We start from the raw sequence: 20,025 nt of genomic DNA on the forward strand, positions 1-20,025 counted from the left end.
AGCCAAAACTGATCCACAGAGGATGCAGACAAAACCAGGCTGGACACCATGGGCCAGTGACCCAGCTCGTGCTCGGACCCTGCTGGGTTTACCAGTATAGACTTAGTTTATGATTTCCTTAGGCTATTATTTCTTATAAAAGATGGGCTAGCAACTTACATATGAGTTTTGTGCAACCATGTCCAGCCTTTGTGTGCAGCCATGGCAGTATCATTCTGCTGTTCCCCAAACGTCACCTCCTCTCCCATCACTTTCCCCTTCCAGGCGCAGGACTATGCTCTGGAAGGGGTCATTCATTTGTCCTCCAACCTCTGACAGGACCGAGTCCATCCTTACCGAAGAACACCAGATGCAAACCTTGCTAAGCACCATCCTTCATCTGAAGGCCAGAACAGGGCTCAACACATTTCCAAATACCATAGCTTTTCTCTCCAGCCCTACTTGAACCACATCAACCACTCCATATCATTCCTGGGGGGCTCTGCTCAAGTAAAAAGAGTTTCATGGGCATTAAAAAGGCTCACACAGATCACCTCTGCATTTTAAGTTCATGTGGAAAATAAAGATACTCTTGCCTATGTCACTAGTTACTTTGCCAGAAGAGAAACTGGATCAGTACATACGAGAGGAACCTCAGATGAACCTCTTAATGCCTCAGAAGTCAACGATGAAGCATTGCCTGTGTGTCAGTATGAAACCAAACCTTCAGGGCACAGCTTGAATCTTTTGCAGTCTTCGGGAGACACATACCACTGAGCTTCCAGCCTCCTGCCAGTCCTTAAGGACCTTGTGCCACTTCTTTTCTAAGAGGAGTTCCTTCCAAGACCAACCTCCATCCCAAGGGTAGACTTTGGCCAGCACACTCAGGTTACCAGACTCTCAGGAAACCGTTCCTCGGACCCAGAAGCAAAGAAATACCGCAGAACTTCTCACTTCTCAAACATTTTTTCCCCATGGCAGCTGGCAAATCCTTTCCTTTGCTTCTCATCCAAGTTGGACAAAATTACTGCAGAGAATCCCTCCTGCTCCCCTCCCCCCGTGCAATGTAATCCCAAGGGAGAAATGGTTTCATGGGGACCCCCTGCTGTCTTGCATCTGATTTCCCTCCTAAGTATGGTATAGGGAAGCGTCTCGAGGGCTATGGCTGTGACCTCCATACAGCTCTTTTGTCAAGTGCCATTTCATTAAAAAATCAGCCTTTTAACTGTGGACACATTTCAACCTCACCAAATCTGCTAATTATTGACAGTTGGTGAAGAGGAGATTTCACTTGTTCCTCCTGTTAAACTGCATCTAATTAGTAATTACTGGTTCACTGTCATCTTTACTGCAATAATCCCACTGCACATTGGCTCATTAACCTTTTGCTTTTCTAAAGCAGCCTGCCAACAAGATGAAGGCTAAAACAGATTGGAAAACAATAGCTCAGCCTTGGATTTTAGGCTGTTTATTCCCCTTGTCCTGGGGATCCAAAAGGAAGATTATTTTTAAGAAAAGGCTTTCAGCTGAAATCAGCCTATTTCTGGAAGATGGCTTGTTTTGCCCTAACCAGCAACTGAGGTCCTTTAAACTTAACCCGTGGTGAGGGCACGTGTATTATAGCTAGCGAAAGGGTTTTCGCTGCCATCAGCTCTTGCTTCAGCTCCATTTCTCACCTGGGTTTATCCTTCTTTATCAGCACGATCCAGCACATGGGGCACGGGATGAGGCAAGTTTCGGTGGGTTTGCAGCACCCTGGAAGTTCAACAGCACCCTCTTGGATGCTGAAAAATGAATGATCCGGATGAGCAGGGACCAAAGGGTGGAAAATCAGTGGAGCAACCCCATGGTTATTTCTTTTGCTGCTACGCTGAATTTCATTTGCACAAGTCCCATTTTCAGTTTGGAACTGTCACAGCTGTTTCTATTGGCAGTGCATAGCTGAGTAGGAGTTGTCAGTGGGGATGCTGTAGGATAGGCAGCTAGAAAAGAGATTCCCCGGGGGGCATGGGAGGCAGTTGGAGGTTGTGGGCTAAATGCATTAACTAGATGTTTCTCCTAAACTTAACAGCAGTGAATTACTTAATGCATATTGATGCATTTAGGTACTGGAGTTAACGCTATATTGGGATGAAAAGTGAAATTTCTCAGCATCTTAAGCGTGCTTAGTCTTAAGGACCCATGTCTTTGCAGCTGACACTACGGTTTTATTTTTATAAGGTGATCTTCAAAACCATAACATCGAGAAACAAGCTGTAATTCTGGAGCACCATTGCAGACATCAAAGTGGATTCCATCTGTACAAAATCAAGGAAAGTATGAGGTCTTAGCTAGACTAAATACCGACCAAAGAGAAAATCTGGATGCATTATCCTTCCCAGCACATGAAGGTTGTTCAGCTCCAGAATTTTCATTTAGTTGATATTGGTGTTCCTGTATGCAACCAGAGCTGAATTCTGATTTCTCTCATATTACTTTAAAACAGGTATAAGTCTGAAGCAGCTACAGCTGATGTGATAAGGTGGCTGCATTTATCTAGCACATTTATTAAATCTATTGCAAGGCTCAATTCTGCTTGAAAACTAACTGTAAGTTTGAGCCCCTTTAGAAGAGTGGATCAAAGGCGGCCAGTCAAGCTCCCATGCTAAAACAAGCGCTTAATAACACATCAGCTTCTGTGTTTGCTCTCTGACTAAAGAAAAAGGACTGCGAATGTGTGATTAAGGGCAGAATTTGGCTCATTTACAATTCCTGAAAGGGTTGCTGCTCAGACCATAATCATATTTTTGGAACAGAACACGCCTATTACATCTTGTTGTTAATAATTTACTCCCTGGGTAGTGCTTATTACAACAGCATCGTCTTAGTCGTGTTATGTTCATAGCTGCTTCACCTACTGCGGTTATGAGAAAAAGCAAACACACACATGCGTACATATATACACATGCATATACATACATAGAGGTGTCAATGTTCAAACACTCAAAGTCTATTAACTTAGTTATCTGACAAGTTCATGGACCAGTGATGAGTGACCAAGAAGCGACACGTTTTGAGAAATGCTCTTTGCAAGGAAACTCCGATTTCCTATCCAAGACTGTGAAGAAATGGCTCTGGAGAGATTGTTTCAGGTAAATCACTTGCTCTGCTCACTTGAGCATCCCCACGGTCACTGACCACTGAGAAAGCCTCAATGAGATTTTGCAGAATGGGAGGAACGCCCTTTATACACACACTCCCACATTTTTATAATGAATGCAAACATAACTGGAAGACTGATCAGACCAGGCTGCTATGGAGAACCTGATTCCTTGGTGTCAACAGATGTGAGGTCCAGCTGTGCGCGTGGAGCTAACTCCAGTTGAGCGGAGCCGAGACCCCAGTAGGTAATGAGCTATACCACCAGCTGTAATGGTTTCTCTTCGTTGACATGAAGCGTGGGCAGAGAGCACATCATTCTGTTTGATCTACTAATCAGCGCTGATTCATGTTTACACTGCAGATAACATTTCATCTGCTTTTAGAAGGTCATTTTCAAGTGATGCTGTATGGTTTCAGCATTGCCTGATGCCTGCAATCTGAATATCCCTTGAAGGAAGCCAGACCTTAATTTTCCTTGTGGGCTAGAATTCATTCAGCTGTTAGCATCAACACAATTTCTCAAGCTGCAATATCAGATACTATACATTATAAATTATCTGTCACCCATAAAGCTATAATACAAAAGGCAAAAAGACCTTGTGAGCTTCATTTTTAGATAAAGAAACTAAGGCAATGAATAATTATTTTTGTAGAGCCCAACGTGTTTAACTCTGAATGCCTCAGATTCTGGTACCAAAACTTTAGTTCCCACTGACCTTAGTAGGCACTTACTATTTCAGAGAAGCCCATGCTTAGCGACGCCTACAGAAAATACTGGAAATGTACAAAATGCTAAATTTCAAAACAGAATTGTAGGGTGAGTTTCCTGTCTACGTTGAAAGAATGGTTTGGTTTGGCCAACGCTATTAAACATGTGCGTCGTCAGTGAGAAGGGAGAAAATACACAATGACTGCCGCTTAAGGCTTGAGATGACACAAAGTCCGGGACAGTGGTAAATAATTAAGAGGCCTCTAGATATGTGGAAAAGAAGTCAATGTGCAACGTACTATGGTCAAACATAAAATTGCCTCTGGACGCAAACAGTGTACCTATGGCATGGGGCACCATTTTGGGAGAACGGTGGCAATGTCACCTTTGGGGTAAATGAGGTTGGTGGTACCTCCTGTGGTCTTGCTTCTCTTATTATCTTGAAAGGAGACCTCCCAGGAAAGGCCATGGCTACCTTCTGGTGGGTGAAGCTCCTTTTCCTGGAAATAGGAGCATAAGGGATGCTCTACGTCCAAGTCTCCTTCCAACAGGAACTTTGGACATACTCTGGGCACGTAGCTTGAACGGGTGCGAGACCTGGAAATACTCCTCAGTCTTTCATAACCAAAGCCTCTGAGCAGAACTTGGGATCACAGCAAAAAACTGATGGACAAGGAGCTAAGGTTGAGCTCATGCCAAAATGACTAACATGCTCTGTGGATGTATGAATTCAAGTAGACGTAGGCAAATCACATTGCTCCTGCAACTGGTACTTGTACAACTTCTTACTGGAATAGCGTGTCTGGTTCTTATGGAATTGCTCCAAAAAGGATGTTGACTAATTAGAAAAAGTTTAAGGAAGAGTCATATGAATCATTAAAGCTTCAGAAAACACGTCTTTTAGCAAGAGACTCCAAGATTGAGATAATCTTCTCTTTAAGAAACTGAATATAAGGGACAGTTTTATCTCAGCCTGTAAACAGCTAGAAGAATAACAAAAAAATTTGTAACATGTTTTTCAGTCTAGCAGACAAGTGTACAACAAGACTCCCGGGCTAGAAGTCATGGATAAACCCATCCAAGACCTAAAAAAAAAGAATTAACCAGTAGAGACTGTGATACCAATTTCTGATCAACTGTTCTAGTTGACACAAAAAGAACTTCAGCAAAGTCCTTTGCTCTGTTTGATAGAGGTTTTACCACTTTATAATAGTGACCCTCCCTGTAAATGTACAAATTTACAATCTGCAAATCTGTAAGCTCCAAACACTGAATGGTCAAAATTAATGACTTACCAAAAAAATACACTTTAGCAATTTGTTCAACTAACTTAGGTATGAGTGATTTCATTAGTCATTCTGCCTATTTCCTTGGCTAGTTTTCCTCTGTTCACCCCCAGGCTGTGTCCTCCCGGAGCCAGGCTAGATGATGAAAAGGCAGAAACTCTCAAAGAAGCTCTGGGAAAGTACATCCACATCAAACATGTATCCCAGGCTCTTTGCTTAATGGACAAAGACTTGTTTTCACTGTGCTAACACCAAGGAAACACCACTGTCATGGGAGAGGGTGAGCTGAACCATGTTCTCCCTGGTGCAGCTCAGCTCTGACTAAGCTCATGTCCCCAGACAAGACAGGACGAACCCAGCTGGAGTCTCAGAGCAGAATTCATCAGTCAGAAACACCAATGTCCCTTGACTTGTGATCTGACCAGACATGACCAGGATATCACTAAAGAGGGACCAGACATTCTCCGTGCTAGCTGAGACACTCCTCTGACTGGCAAGCAGGCAGGCAGAACATTATCGTCATACGTTTAAAAAAACACCTTATTCCAACCTGGTTGTCCCCCTGATCCCTGGTGTTTTGATTACTATACAGTCTAAATGTCTCCACATGGGAGAGGCCTGGAGCAGACCACCCCATGAGAGAACAATGGATGCGATGGAAGGGAGGAGGATCACACATGACCATCCCTTGCCTGTAAAAGGTGCATTTGCTGGGTAGAGCAAAGGTTCCTCTGTTCAGTTCTTCCTCTGTTCGCTTGACAGGTACATCCCATAGAATCATAGAATCATGGAATAGTTTGGGTTGGAAGGGACCTCTAAAGGCCATCTAGTCCAACCCCCCTGCCGTGGGCAGGGACATCTTCAACTAGATCAGGTCGCTCACAGCCCCGTCCAGCCTGACCTGGAATGTTTCCAGGGATGGGGCATCCACCACCTCTCTGGGAAACCTGGGCCAGTGTTTCACCACCCTCAGTGTAAAACATTTCTTCCTTCTACCTAGCCTAAATCTACCCCCCTTTAGTTTAAAGCCGTTCCCCCTTGTCCTGTTGCAACAGGCCCTGCTACAAAGTTTGCCCCCATCTTTTTTATAAGCCCCCTTTAAGTACTGACAGGCTGCAAGAAGGTCTCCCTGGAGCCTTCTCTTCTCTAGGCTGAACAACCCCAACTCTCTCAGCCTTTCTTCACAGCAGAGCTGTTCCATCCCCCTGATCATTTTCGTGGCCCTCTTCTGGACCCGCTCCAACAGGTCCGTGTCTTTCTTATGCTGAGGGCTCCAGAGCTGGACGCAGTGCTGCAGGTGGGGTCTCACCAGAGCAGAGCAGAGGGGCAGAATCCCCTCCCTCGACCTGCTGGCCACGCTGCTTTGGATGCAGCCCAGGATACGGTTGGCCTTCTGGGCTGCGAGCGCACATTGCTGGCTCATGTCCAGCTTTTCACCCACCAGTACCCCCAAGTCCTTCTCGGCAGGGCTGCTCTCCACCCCTTCATCCCCCAGCCTGTATTGATACCGGGGGTTGCCCCAACCCAGGTGCAGGACCCTGCACTTGGCCTTTGCACATCCCACCACATGATCCAAACACTGGTTAAAAGCACAGCAAAGCTGTGTGATATTAATCTACGCCAGCATGCGCTAACAGGAGAGACTAACGTAACCATCACCTGCCCAGTGAATCCGCACTTGTTCAAGTGAAGAAGACAGCAACCGACTTCACCCAAAAATGGAGGAGGCCCCGTAGGAATGAGACTATTATCCAGGAAGGCAAAACAAGCAGTGGCATTGGTAAGCCCCTCTGAGAGATCCCACTGCAGTGACCAGACATGTACTGACCTCGGACATCTGCGGGAAGAGACTGATGGCCAAGGGGAGGGCCAGGCCAAAGGCAGCGAGGCACACAAGGCTTTGGACTGGGAGAATCATCCGGGGACGGGACCTCAGGAGTGATGTTCTGGAAAGGAAAGGCTTCGTTAGACCATTTCATAGACCAGGTGAGTGCACGCCATCATCAGAACGGACACTGGTGTTCACCCAGACCTACTGGTCTCCCTCTCCCTAACTGGTCTAGTTTCCTTCTTAGTAGGTCATCAACAAGTTCACCCACAAAAGATCCCGAGTCCTGCACACTGTGCTTTTGCATCTGCTGGGGTTACACAGCCCACGCCAACCAAGTGCTCGCTTCTCCTAAATTAAAATAGGCTCACTTCACACACGCTTCCCCCATTTCAAATCATCTCACACCGGAGTAAACGGCACACGAGGCGATCTGGCTGCACGCAGGTGTCACCTGCATTAAGGCTTTGGAGACTGTTGAGTGAGCAGAAGGAAATTAGGTTCTTGAGAGATATTGTGAACTTCGTCGGCCCTATCACGCGGTGGTACTGAAAAAGGCACGCAACTTTGTTAATGGGGTAGTAAAGTAGTAAACTTGACAATACCTTAATTTGTCAAAAATCAAACATCTGCAGAGTGGGTGATAAGGACGTTTTAACACTTGCTGTCCCCAGAGGATATTTATGAGTTCAAGGCTTGTTAACAGCAAACACTTTAAGATACCTGCAAGGTCAGATTCTGATAACGACCCATTAAGTGACCCTTCTGATGTAATTAACACCGAATGACAGGGACAACATTTAGCTGGTAGAAGGTAGCATGTTAAGTATATCCCAGGATACAGGACCTCAGACAGTGTACAAACGTTAAGGGGAAAAAATGTAATTCTTGAGGGGTTTGTTCTGGAGCTATTTACACCGAAAGGACACCTGTCATTCAACTTTTTTCTACCAATCTGAAACAACTGGGAATATAAACCAGCGACTTAATAGTGAGTTTTGTTTGAATATTCAGTGTATATTAGCAATGTAGAGTCAGCAGATTCGCTGCTGGGTCATCAGCTATGGTCTTAGTCCCAACGTGCATCTCTCCTCTGTCCATCCTGACCTTGAGGACGCCAATGCCTCACGGTGTCCTGCCATCAAACATGGGCAAAGATCTGCCGGTTAATGCCTTTCCACTGGGGTGAACACAGGAGCTCCCTTTTGGTCAGGGAAGGTACAATCAGATTACACTAACCGCTAAACATCATCATCACTGGGGTTTTAAGAAGCATTTCTAATCTAATGCGCACCATTGACGAGGTGCCCACCAAAAACAAGACAAGCAACCCTTCCCACATCAGGGCACGCCGCTAGCCTGCTTTGGCACACACACCCCAGTGATTTTGCAGGCACATCTCCCCATGCAGCCCGTGCCTGCAGCCAATGCAAGATAACAGATTACCTCAACCCCCGTCTACTCCACGTTTACTGCAGGCTACAAACACGCACCTGATGAATTATAACGGAGCAGCTGATGTGTGGGAACTTGTTACCCTGCTGTACGTTGTCTGTGTGTCTGAACATTCAGAATCTTTGCCCTTTGCTAGCAATGCTTGCTGAAAGCTGTCTTCATCTTGAGAAGGTTTGGGGGAAGTGGGGAAGGAAAACAAGATCCAGAGCCTTAACTCCTCCGATATCTCAGCTCCTCACTAATAAGCTATCGAGACGGGAGTTGATCCTATCAATTTGTGCTGTGAAAGCCAAGCTTCTGTTCTGCAATATTTAGCTACTTTGTTTTGCATAGCGCACGATCTAACCTAAAAGACTCCTGCAGAAGTCCACAAGGATTTTGTCCGAGTCAGGAAAGCAGGTTACCTTGCTCCACGCTCTTTAACAAGTGCAACGTTCAAGAATTGTCATCAATAAGCTGTGATAACTAGTCCCCAGGATGCAGAGGGGCAACTCCTGGAACCGATTTATTCTTCCGCTTAAGCTGTTGTGATCCATGAAAGCCCTTGCTGAGAAAATCGTATGACCAGCATCCTTCAAGCCTCCCTGGAGTACAGTTTAGAACCAAGACATCACTGCTTATACCACCCCTGATATCTTAATTTGGAAGCTACACCCTCTTTAATTACTGCCCTGTTGGGGACCTTATAATCACCCAAGTAAAAACTCAACCAATTTAAAATGATCCCCGGTACAGCCCCCAGGTGTGATTTCCAGGAGTGCTTCAAACTCAGGCCAGTTCAAATTACAACGGCTAACCTCCTAATTAAGAAGAGTTATGGCTTGATTTAAAAAGGAGAGGGGACTAATTAACACATGTAGTGTAATGTCTTAATTGGGATTCAGATTCTAAAATTTGTGTAGTTCAGAATAAATGACTCATAATTAGTCGAGAGGTCCACTTTTCTTCTGTCCCTCGGATCTTTGCTCTCGACACAGATCTCAGAAGAGTATTAAGTTAAATATTGCATGCTGCATTTTGTTAGCTGTCAAATGCAATCAAAAACCCCTCTTTTCACCCATTAGCCCCCCATCGGAAGTGAATGATTAGATGTTTCCAAAGGGTTTAATTGCAGAGTATTATAGCAGATTAAAAATAAATACTATTAATATCCATTTGTTGAAGAGTGAATTAGTTTACAACGCTGCCCTGTGTGCTCTGCCAAGGGGTTTGATCAGGGAAGTGGAGGCCTGGACCTTTAGATCCCCCTGACAGCCCAACTTTGCCATTGGCATCTTCTGAAGCAGACCGCTATATTCACAAGAGCAAGTATCATCTTACCCTACCAGTAATTCTGCAGAAGTACTTGAAGCTATTTTCATACGAGAACAGTAGTTTTACAGACTGTCACCATGTACACAGGACAGGACTGGCTTCAGGCTCAGATTAGACAACATGGGATTGAAAAGTTTGCACCAAGAGAAGGTCTCACATTGGAAATCTGTAGGAAGACAATAATATGTATGTATCGTTCCCAATTTTAGAAGCCAAATTTTTGGCACCAATGGTCTGCCTCGCTAGTATAAATGATCCATGTTTAGACATCGACCTTTGGACGGCAAAGAACATGCATTTTTGCAATACTTCCCTCGTCCTCTCTCTTTTTTTCTTCTTTTTTTTTAAAGATTATTTTCTTTACCCATCTTCAAAACCCCCTAATGCCTATTCGTTCTGCAATTTGCCTTCGTAAGACTTGCCTAGCAGATATTAAAAAAGCAGTAACACGCTGGGGAGCTTCTGGCTTACCGATCCTAGGTAGCGCCTGCTGTTAACGGATATACCTAAACCAGCAAGACCTTACGGATAACATTTCAATATGCATGAGTGTGCATGTACGTAGGTATATGCACAGACACACGCATACTTGTACAGACAGTACATCTGCTCCGCAGAGACAGTGTGTTGTAGATCTTGTAAATACACCTTCATTCAACTTTCATCACATTGTTCATTAGTGGTTTAAATTTTGCATAATTTGGCAGCTGCCTCTGGCGTTTTTCAAGAGGTACTGTAATTTATTCCATATGGAAGTCAGTTGCTGTACTAAAAAGGAGTTATCAGGTTCAGTGAACCAGAGCTGTATTTGTCTAGAAGGAGGTGTCAGATGCTAAACTAAATATGACAGGAGTTAACCAAAGTCTCCCAGCTGACAGATTCTGTGGGGTTTCTGTAGTGTTTGGTATAAACAGGTTCAAAGCTAATACATACATCGCAAGACACTGAGGATGCCAGTGGGGTAAGAAAAGTGCTGGAGGCTGAAGCTCTGGGTATCCCCAGGCATCCCAGGCTCCTCAGAGCCCGGGGTTCAAAACACCCCCCTGATGTGCAAACAAACTTCGGGGTGGTTGTCCTACCCCAGATCCCAGTTCTGCTGAGAACCTCCCAGAGCCGGCACCGTACCACGACTCTGCTTCAGAGAGCCCGTCAGGTCTCTCTGCTGTCTGCAGAGGGTGTTTCTGAGCTTTTCTCACTCATTTTGGGTCATCTGGGGAATCCTGAGCTCTTCTAGCGACCAGTAGCTCTGTCTGCTGTCCTGTCCAGCCAGGCAACCGCTGTCCTCGCCAAGGAGCATCTCCTGCGCTTGGTTATAGCCCCAGTGCCCCCTCCAGAGGACACAGCAGATGCAAACAGAGTGAGGTTGGGGGATTTTTGTGCTTGATTGACATAATTAAAGGAGCAGTTTCAATGTTTACTCTGGAAACAGCCACAGCAGTTTAAGGTGTCACTGCTGGCAGCTGTTTAGTTTAAACAAACTTCAGCGAGGGTTTAGCTGGACGGAGAGACTTTGCACTTCAGAGGAGGAAAAGCACTTGTAGGAAACGTTCCGCACACTCTGTCAGAAGGAGAATATCTCCAGCAAAAGGCCACGAACACAAGGTCCAGGAGGGCCTCCTACCTCACACACATTTCTGCAGTGAAAAACATGATTTAAGCTGAAGAAAACTCCCTTCCAGCACCAAAAAAACCATGGGCTGAGCACTCGCTATCCATCAAGAGAATCCATTTTTCATGGTTAGAATGACTTAGCTAAGCCAGAGCAGCTCTATAAAGTTGATCCATCTTGGGAGCCTCCTAATTTTATGACCTTTACAGGAAAACTGCCCTGACGACTGCTGCGTGAGGATGCTGACATGCTGTGGCAACTCTGCCACAAGATCAGGATGGTGTGGAGATGAAGAAAGTAGAAACACTCTTCTTTCATGGACACAACTATTCTGCTCCCTGCTTCTCTCTCGGCTCTTGCCCATTGCCAACAGTTCCAGCTTTCTCTCTCCTTCATAAACACTGCACAGTCAGCTGTAGGGCTTCCTCTTGTCTAGCCTGACATACGTGAGCTCTTGGAGACCATCCTCAGACCTTCTGCTGTGCTTCAGACCCTCTGAGGTTGCTTGTACTGTGAGGCAGAGAAGAGGCTTTAGGATAAGGAGATAAGAAGAGCTCACGTTCTTCAGTCTCCACTGCCAGCTATCAGCTCAAAGTGTCCACAGCACACATTGCTGGTGGACTGAGCTGTGGTCTGCTTGTCCACCACTTGCCCAGACCACATGAACCAAGTACCACTGGATTTGGGCTCTCCTGCCACAGAGCTCAGCCTACAGGAGAACCTGAGGTTGCACTTACACGCAGACCTGGACGGTCTACACATAGACCAGCTGCACGATTGGCTTCAACTCTGCAAGGAGTTGGAAGCCGGACAAAGACTACTGGAGAAGTCTTGGATGATGGCTGGGAGAAACCTGCACCATTTCCCAAATTTCATCATAACTACCAGACAAAAAGATTCACAGAAGCATCTGAATCCTGGAAATGTCTGAGGGATGAGAAGTCCAACTTCATGCAGTGGACATAGTTGTCCCCACATCTCTGTGACATGGAGGTACTAATGAAGTTTCCATTGTCTGCTCCAAAGTCAACTACATCCCATAGATGAGTCGTCTTTGTCTCATGGACAATGTGAAACCAATATTTTTCCGTATTAAAGTTGCCAACGTGGACATTATTTATAAAACTTAAATGAGAATACATCTGCACAAAATAACTGACACCGTGTTCCCCGCATGGCATATGCAGTCTCAAAATAAACATTGATTCTATATGTTAGCTGCTTCAACAGAGCGTCCAAGCAGCAGGAAATGCATGAAACATGGGGAAAGAATGGCGCGCTGTGGAGCTCAGCAGTGGGAGGTAACATTGAATTACTTGGAGAGCAGAGAAGGCGGCCCTGGGAGTTAAAATACACAGCAGGCAAAGAGACGAGAGAAGCCAAGAGAGCTGAAAAAAATGGCACAAGAGATGAGAGAGGCAGCTGGGGGAGTTAAAACATGCAGATGGAGAGATGGCTGAGAGAGAGGAAAGACCTGGATCCAAGTGGAAAGACGACGACCAGGAACTGGCCACTTAAAATAAACTTTTCGAATACCGAGACGAAAACGAGGGAGCGAGTTTTCCATGAATCTGAAAACCGCTGCCGGGAGCACGTAGCTTGCTCCTGGGGTGGTGCAACTCCCACGCAACTGCAGCACTGTCACCCACTTCCACCTGGACTTAAACGCAAGGCAGGAGAATCGCTCTCCTCCTTCGCCACAACCCCAAATGCAAATGACTTAGTAGAGGATCCAGATTGCGACTTCTGATTCCAGATCTCCAGCCTCCAAATAATAAGCCGTCACTCTCATCTTTCTCATTTATAGACACTGTAAGGATTTCTATAAATAAATTGATAATGCATGCCTTGATATGACTCTCATTAAAAACGCCCTAGTCTAACTAAAATTCTACTAAATTAAAAAAGTTAAACTTTTCACCAAATGCTCCGAGGTTTTTTTCCAAAATGAGGTTGCACCTTTGACCGTGTCCTTCAATAACCACTTTAAAAGATCTGTGAGTTGTCACCTGGACTGCGAATCCCTCAGCTATGGAAAGGGATGCTCTCCATGTCAGGTGGATGCTTCCATGTCCTACAGGGATACCACCTCTACCTGCCTGGCCAAACCGCACCCCCCTCCCTATCCCTGCTGTTTCTCACTCACGGGCCTCCAGGAATTCAAAGATATTTGATGGAAAATGAAACAGTAGGCACAAAGCTCTAAGTAGAATTTAGGCAGCCAAAAATCAGTGCTCAGGTATTTTTATATCTACAGAGTTTCATTTGGGGGTGGTGGAGAGGAAAGTATTCTCTTGTAAACCTGAATTAAGTCTTTCTATCAGTTAAAATGACGACTTTTTGAAGACAACCTCCTGTATTCCTACATTTGCTTGACAGATAAAATTAGTTTCGGTAAGTCTTGCACAGAGCACAGGTGCATTTAGTAAAACTCCTTATATCAGCACAAGAAGTTATGATGCCTCCAAGTGCGAAGCAAATTTTACTGTTAGTTTTCTTTGAGCTTCTGGATGTTTAGCAAGACCCATGGTGGTCCTCAGTGACGACAATCATTTACAGACCAGATTTCTAGAAACTTTGAATTTTTGCACATAAAGATTTTTGACTGTTCATGTTGATAACCAGAATAGCAAAGAACCTCTGAATTATATGGATAAAACAGTTTGTCCTCTAGGGTGATCCTTCCTGGATGAGCTAATCACCAAGGTATGGTTAGACTGGAACCAGTGCCCGTGTTAAGCCAGGGGTAACACACGCAGCCCCTTCGGTGCAAAGCCTCACTGTGACAGAAAGGCGAAAAGAAAGAGCTCTGTGGTAAGAACATCCACAAATCGGTGGCATTTCTGAAGTGTCTGGCATGTGGACAGATGAAAACAGAAGTCCTCTCGACTGACAACAGCAAAGCAGCTTTGATGGGATTATAAAGGCTAGAATCACGCATCTGAATTTGAAGCAGGGAAGCTGCCAAGATGCTGGGGTACAAAGATAAGTGACAATCCCTGTTCTTCTTACACACGATTTTGAGCAAGCCCTGAGTAAGGTACTCCAGAGTACGGTACTCCAGAGTAAGACATGGTCACTCCTGAGCACCTCTCCTGCAGGTAGATCATGGGCTGGGGGACCGTGTGGGTGACACAGGGTCTTGAAGCAGGAAAGAGGCTGCAGAGCTTCTGTCAAGGAGGAGCATGAAGTGAAAATCAAATGCTTTGCACAAAATTAGGGGGACTGGAATCTACCCCTTGTCCTTGCGTGTCTCCAGCAGGCGTCTCCAAAGAGTGGCTTGCAGCAAGTGTTACCAAGACTGTGCCCTGCTGCAGGGAACCACCACAGCCCCTTTGAAAAAACCAGGAAAACAGTGTATTTTGGCCAAAAAGGGCTGAAAGAACTTACTTTAGAGTTCCCAAAACAGAGTTTGTTGCCCTGTTTTTCCCCACACCCAGGCCATGGGAGGAACCGATCTTGGTGAGAGCCTCTAGGTGCTAGAGAGGTACCAGACTGTATCTATATTTTTAAATTTAGATGTTCAAAATCAGTCTCCAAATTTACAGAAGCAGCCCCGACCCTTCCCTTAAGGAGAGAAAATTGCCCAGGGGTGTTTCTACAAGGGTAAACAAGGCTAACCGAAGTTATGGGTCAATCCCTAATTGCACTAATTACTATTTACTTTGTCAGTGGAGTGCTTTAGAGCAGCCATTATCAACAGATTTGTTTAAAGAGTGCTTCCAGCTTGGCTGTCTGGACAAAGGTAGCAAGCCCTTTAGCACCCCCATCTTTCAATGCACTAATCAGTCTCCAGAGGCTGGCAAGGTGATCCCTACCCCACGGATTATTCACACCCAACGAGCCGCTGATGGGTGTCCTAAGGAGCCACAGGCACCCAACGGCTCCAAAGAGGCTCACAGCATCTCTGGGCAGGAGAAAAAGCGGAGGTGTTGGAAAGCAAGGTGGGAGAATGGCCAATGGACAGGGCAGTTTGGGTTTTTTTGGTATTAAGAACTCTGACAGGAGATAAGTGGACATGAAATAACAACCTTAACCTTTCCTGCCCACCCTCCTAGCACTGTTGCTCCACGGAGACATCTGCCAGGAGAGATTCTGGCTTAAACAGTGATGGAAAGCAAATTTCTGCAGAGTATGTGAAGCGTATATTCTTCTGGGCCTTAGCCACAGCCACCAAACCACCAAGCCACACCACGTTATCGAACAAAAGTACAAGTGAGTTCAAACAGGGCATAAGCAAGTCCAACAGTGGCCAAGGTGGTCTGGACGCGGCGCGTGGTCAGCAAGTCCCTACACTCCCTATCGCTGGCTGAACACAAGCCTAGACCTTCAGTCTGACCCCACGTGGCAGCTCTAATGTGTGCTAAGCGGAGGACTGAAAACTTACGGACACTTCACTGAATTCAGAGTTTTGGCTCACGTTGACCTTACAGAATTGGGTTATTCAAACTGCTGGGGTCTCAGAAAGATGATTTAAAATAACCACATCAATACAACACTTTAACAGCCTACAACAATGGTCAAAAATGATGGAACATGAAAATTTTAATAAGCAAAAAAAGTCTTTGAGGGACCAATGCTAAGAAATATCAATGAATAACACCTGCTGAGGATCTTTTCTCCCCTCCCCTTGAAAAGCCCCCCCTTCGTATTACCCAACACTTACTTTTCCAGTATGGACATAATAATTGGAGGTAGAACCAGTATAGGCATTGGCAGGACCACTCTAGTCAGGGCCGTTTCTAGCAGTGCCTGAAAGGGAAAAACAAACAAACAAACCCAGGACATTTAAAACAAATCTCAGGATGTACCTGCGCTGAGCAATCAACGCGTGGGCACAGAAATGGTTTGGCTGGCCTTTCTTGTGTTGCGTATGTGAATGAATGTATCAACACACACTTTCAACTTCGCTATCAGCTCTTTGTATACAAGCCATTTTTGCTCTGTTGCTACAAATGGCGGGCTGGAGCCCATACTTGGTCACAAATCCAGCAGAATAAACAGAGACACCTAATAGCTTCCCTGATTTCACTTTATGTGACCAAAAGTGTTCAAACATCTCGTCACACTCCTACACAAACATGTTAGCGCTGCCTGGGGGAAGAAAGAGAGGCAAAACAGCTGCCTGGAGGATGCGGTAAGGTGAAATATCCCAGTACGGGCTGAGCAGCAGCTTCAACCCTTCCTCCTTTAACTGAATTTCAATTCCAATTATGTGCTGGCGGAACACGGTACCTTATCACCTGCTTCCAAGACTTGTTTCTGTTTTTTTAATCACTGGTGGTTTATTGCAAAGCATCGTAACACACAGGGCTCTCCTCTCTCAGGAAGACACCCAACTGCGGAGCTACGGTTGTCCCTCCGCCGGTGCTTTCTCCCTGGCAAGATTCACCAGAAAGCAGCAAACAGAACAGCTTGGCAGTATGATACATTTAAATTACCCTGAAATGAGACCTAGAGAAGATCATGGGTGCTCTAGCAAGGTGGTTAAGCATCACTGTGTCTTCATTTACCTCTTCCAACCACCTTTGCCAGCACCCACCTGGGATACTCCAAACACTGTGACCACCCGTGGGGCTTCGGCAGACCTAGGCAGAGGATACCACAGATTTTGGATGGAAATGCTGAAACTTATGCATACAGACAGGCTTGGGAGCACTCACTCCTTCCAAATGGGAGAAGGTCAGAGAGGTGCAGATGTGTTACACAAAGGATCTGCCAAATTTTACACGACAAAACCCAGTACTAAGCTATTCAGGAAGAAGCATCGGGATTAGATGGCAGCTGAGCAGAAGTTCTCAGAAGTCCCAAATTTGATGTTTAAACTCCACCTAAATCACACTTACAATACCTTCACTTTTAATATTTATTTTCTGTGTTGTCTGTCTTCCCCTCGACCATTAGGATGGAAAGGGGAAGCTGGGTCCTGAAGCCAGTTAATGTGAGTGAGGAAAACTGGCTCAAATAAGTATCTCTGAGCCCTTCAACAGATTGTTTTAATCTCCCTGTTAAACAACAATATGGAGAGATATTAGAGATCTCCCATTTCTTGCCGAGGACTGTAAATCTGTACATTAATTGCTGTCTATGAAGTGCCTTAAGAGCCTTGGACAGAAGGAGCGAGAGAAATGCCAAGCATTATATTATTAACTCCTCTGCCTGGGCGTGTGCTTTGGTACATGCTTTACATTTCAGATTAAAGCCCACTTGGAAACAACATGCCTCAGACAATCAGATGATGCTCAGAAGACAAAACTATGTAAGAAGGGAAGAAAAGGGAATAATTGCAGGCAGATGGCAGAGAGTGGAAGGTTATGGGGGAAAACAAACCAGGTGTTAGGATGAGGATAAAAACATCTGGCTACCCTCACAAAGCTTTGGCTGGCAATCGTTAATGCAGTTTTGACATGGCAAGGGTTAAAAAGCTACTCAGCTCGAAAATGAAGTCTTCCTCATTTAGAAAAAGGTGTAAGTTATCTTTGCTTCGTATTCAACATGAACTGCTTACAAGTTTCCACAAAGAAATCCTAAGGCTGTGAATGTATCAGAGCAGTACAGGATCTTCCTGATGTCAGTCTGCGCCCTTCCAAACCATCAAGGTCAGCCACCGAATCTGCCTGCGTGACACGAGCCTGTGTCCACCAGCACACTCAGTTTTGTGGCTACGCAACTGCATGCGTGAGTACAAAGCAGGCATTAAGTTTTGCCGCTTCGTTCTTCCTGCATGATGGGTAAAGCTCATCTATTCCTAGCTCTTTCAAGGCATCGATTCCTACGGCTGTGGGATTCGTTGAGCCTGAAGGCCAGCTGTGTACAAGCTCACCCGAGTGTTCGCCAGGAACATCACAGGTACATACGTGTTTTGCAGCAATTCTGGAAGACCCGACAATGTTTCCGTTATTGTCCAAAACATCAATTCCTTCTTCCAGCTCTGTGTGCCTCATCAGGACAACATTGCAGATATTGGCACTAGCTGAGGATGAGAAAAGCATGATGATTAGCAACGCAGCCCTGGTCAATACCAAATGGCAGGCTTCTGTTCGCCGTGACAGCCCTTCAGCTTTGCTTGCATCAATCTGCCAAGAAGTTTCTGCAAGTCAAGGAGCCACTCTTATACCAAGACAAAGATGTGATTCTTAAGAGGAGAATAATAATCAAGATAATTTTCTTTTACTTGCAAAAGGATCTGCTGCCACAATCAGAAACGTATTGACGCAAAGAAATACCAGTATTTCCCGTTGTTGGTGTTTGGACATGCTCTCAACTCTCATAGCAATTCTTCGCCCGACATTTTGATCTATTAAGTCAAATGTGTCCTTGCACCGGGCTACCAGTTGGTCTTGGCCAACCAGGCACTGCTGATTGACAGCTGCCTCCTCTGACGGTACATCCCAGAGCTGGTTTTAACTCCCCTTACGAAGCCAGCAGACAAACTCTTCTTAAATAATGGATTTTAGCAGGTATGATGGAAATACACTGCAAGGGATTTCACTGAGCTACGAAGGACAGCTTAGATCTGAGCTCTTAAAGAGGACAGAATTATTTTTTTTTAATCAAATAAGACAAGGTTGGGCTGTTTCCATGGACAAATATCTCATTAGCAGGGGTCCTGCTGACTATTTGCCCTTATTTCACAGGTATTAGAGGAAAAATGGCTCTGTGGACTTATTTTCTATTAGAGACCTGCTTGTTTGCTTTAACAGTATTTTTCCAAACTGCGACACAAACCAGCAGTGCTTTGGAGGACTCTGGCTCCCAACATTCACATTTCCCAAATATCAGCCCTGCATTTGCAGCGGAGGCAGAGGCAGCTCTGGGACCCTTTCTGACACCCCCACCTTGTCCAGCCTGTGGCTTTTGTAGCCTTCTCGAAGTAACCCCAAATTCTGCTCCTCAAGTAACGTGTTAGAGTTGGGGCTGAGGAACGTCCTTCCCAGATGCAGCTCCTCTCCAGGGCCCAGGCACTTCTTAAATTTTTCCAAAGAAAAGCTGCTAATTCCTATAAAAGTTTTGGTTTTGATAAAATGGCATTTTCCAGCAAAAAACACCCCCCCCCCCTTTTGTTGCAAACTTTCCAACCAGAACTAAAACAAACCCACTGTTGCTGCAAGTACCACTGCTTCCAAAAATGTGTTTCTGTACTGCTTGATGGGTTAATATTCGCTAATTAATCTCAATTCATGTCATATAACAAATGTCTAATTTTTTGAGGGTGGTGGGTGGGTGAGCCCTATACGAATGCAGCTCTCTGCAATCAAGGATGATTTGTGGTGACAAATGCTCCTTACACTCGAGAATAAGAGGAACATACACACACGCACACTCTGTCTCTCTCTTTAATATTCAAACTACCGGACCACTCTTCCCATCTATCAAAATATCTGCGTTACCAACCCTTCAGCTCCCTAATCCAAGACAAAAAAGAAAACAGGCATTTCATTTAAAGCAAGTTTAGCTCCTCTTTTTTTTTTCTTTTTTAACACTCACATGCCCCGTCCTTCTAGCTTTCAGTCAAGACTGAACATATAAAAACACACCAGCAGAGATGCTCTGGCCAAGCCAGGATGCACCGGCACAAGGCTCTTGCGAGACTCATGATAGGGTGTCCAGACATGAAGCTCCCACCACAGTTAGATGCTTCTCCAAGTCTCTGGATCCTATTAGGGCTTCACTGATCAGGTCCCAAATTCAAACCCTGATTCCA

The 20,025-nt window shown here is 45.3% G+C and overlaps 1 protein-coding gene across 3 annotated transcripts in view; it reads right to left on the minus strand.

The window, feature by feature from the left end:
- Positions 1-20,025, minus strand: part of SFXN5 (sideroflexin 5) — a 103,085-nt gene that overhangs the window by 15,355 nt on the left and 67,705 nt on the right. For 2 of the 3 annotated variants that reach the window (XM_076335630.1, XM_076335631.1), the window contains exons 11-13: positions 18,179-18,294; positions 15,988-16,073; positions 6,944-7,061 (exon numbers count right to left, since the gene is read on the minus strand). In XM_076335630.1, the coding sequence (XP_076191745.1) occupies positions 6,944-7,061; positions 15,988-16,073; positions 18,179-18,294 (320 nt within the window). The remainder of the gene's footprint in view (positions 1-6,943; positions 7,062-15,987; positions 16,074-18,178; positions 18,295-20,025) is intronic. The other variant, XM_076335632.1, reaches the window with a different exon arrangement.

The sequence above is a fragment of the Aptenodytes patagonicus genome, chromosome 4 (genome assembly GCF_965638725.1).
Source record: "Aptenodytes patagonicus chromosome 4, bAptPat1.pri.cur, whole genome shotgun sequence".
Classification (NCBI taxonomy): Eukaryota; Metazoa; Chordata; class Aves; order Sphenisciformes; family Spheniscidae; genus Aptenodytes; species Aptenodytes patagonicus.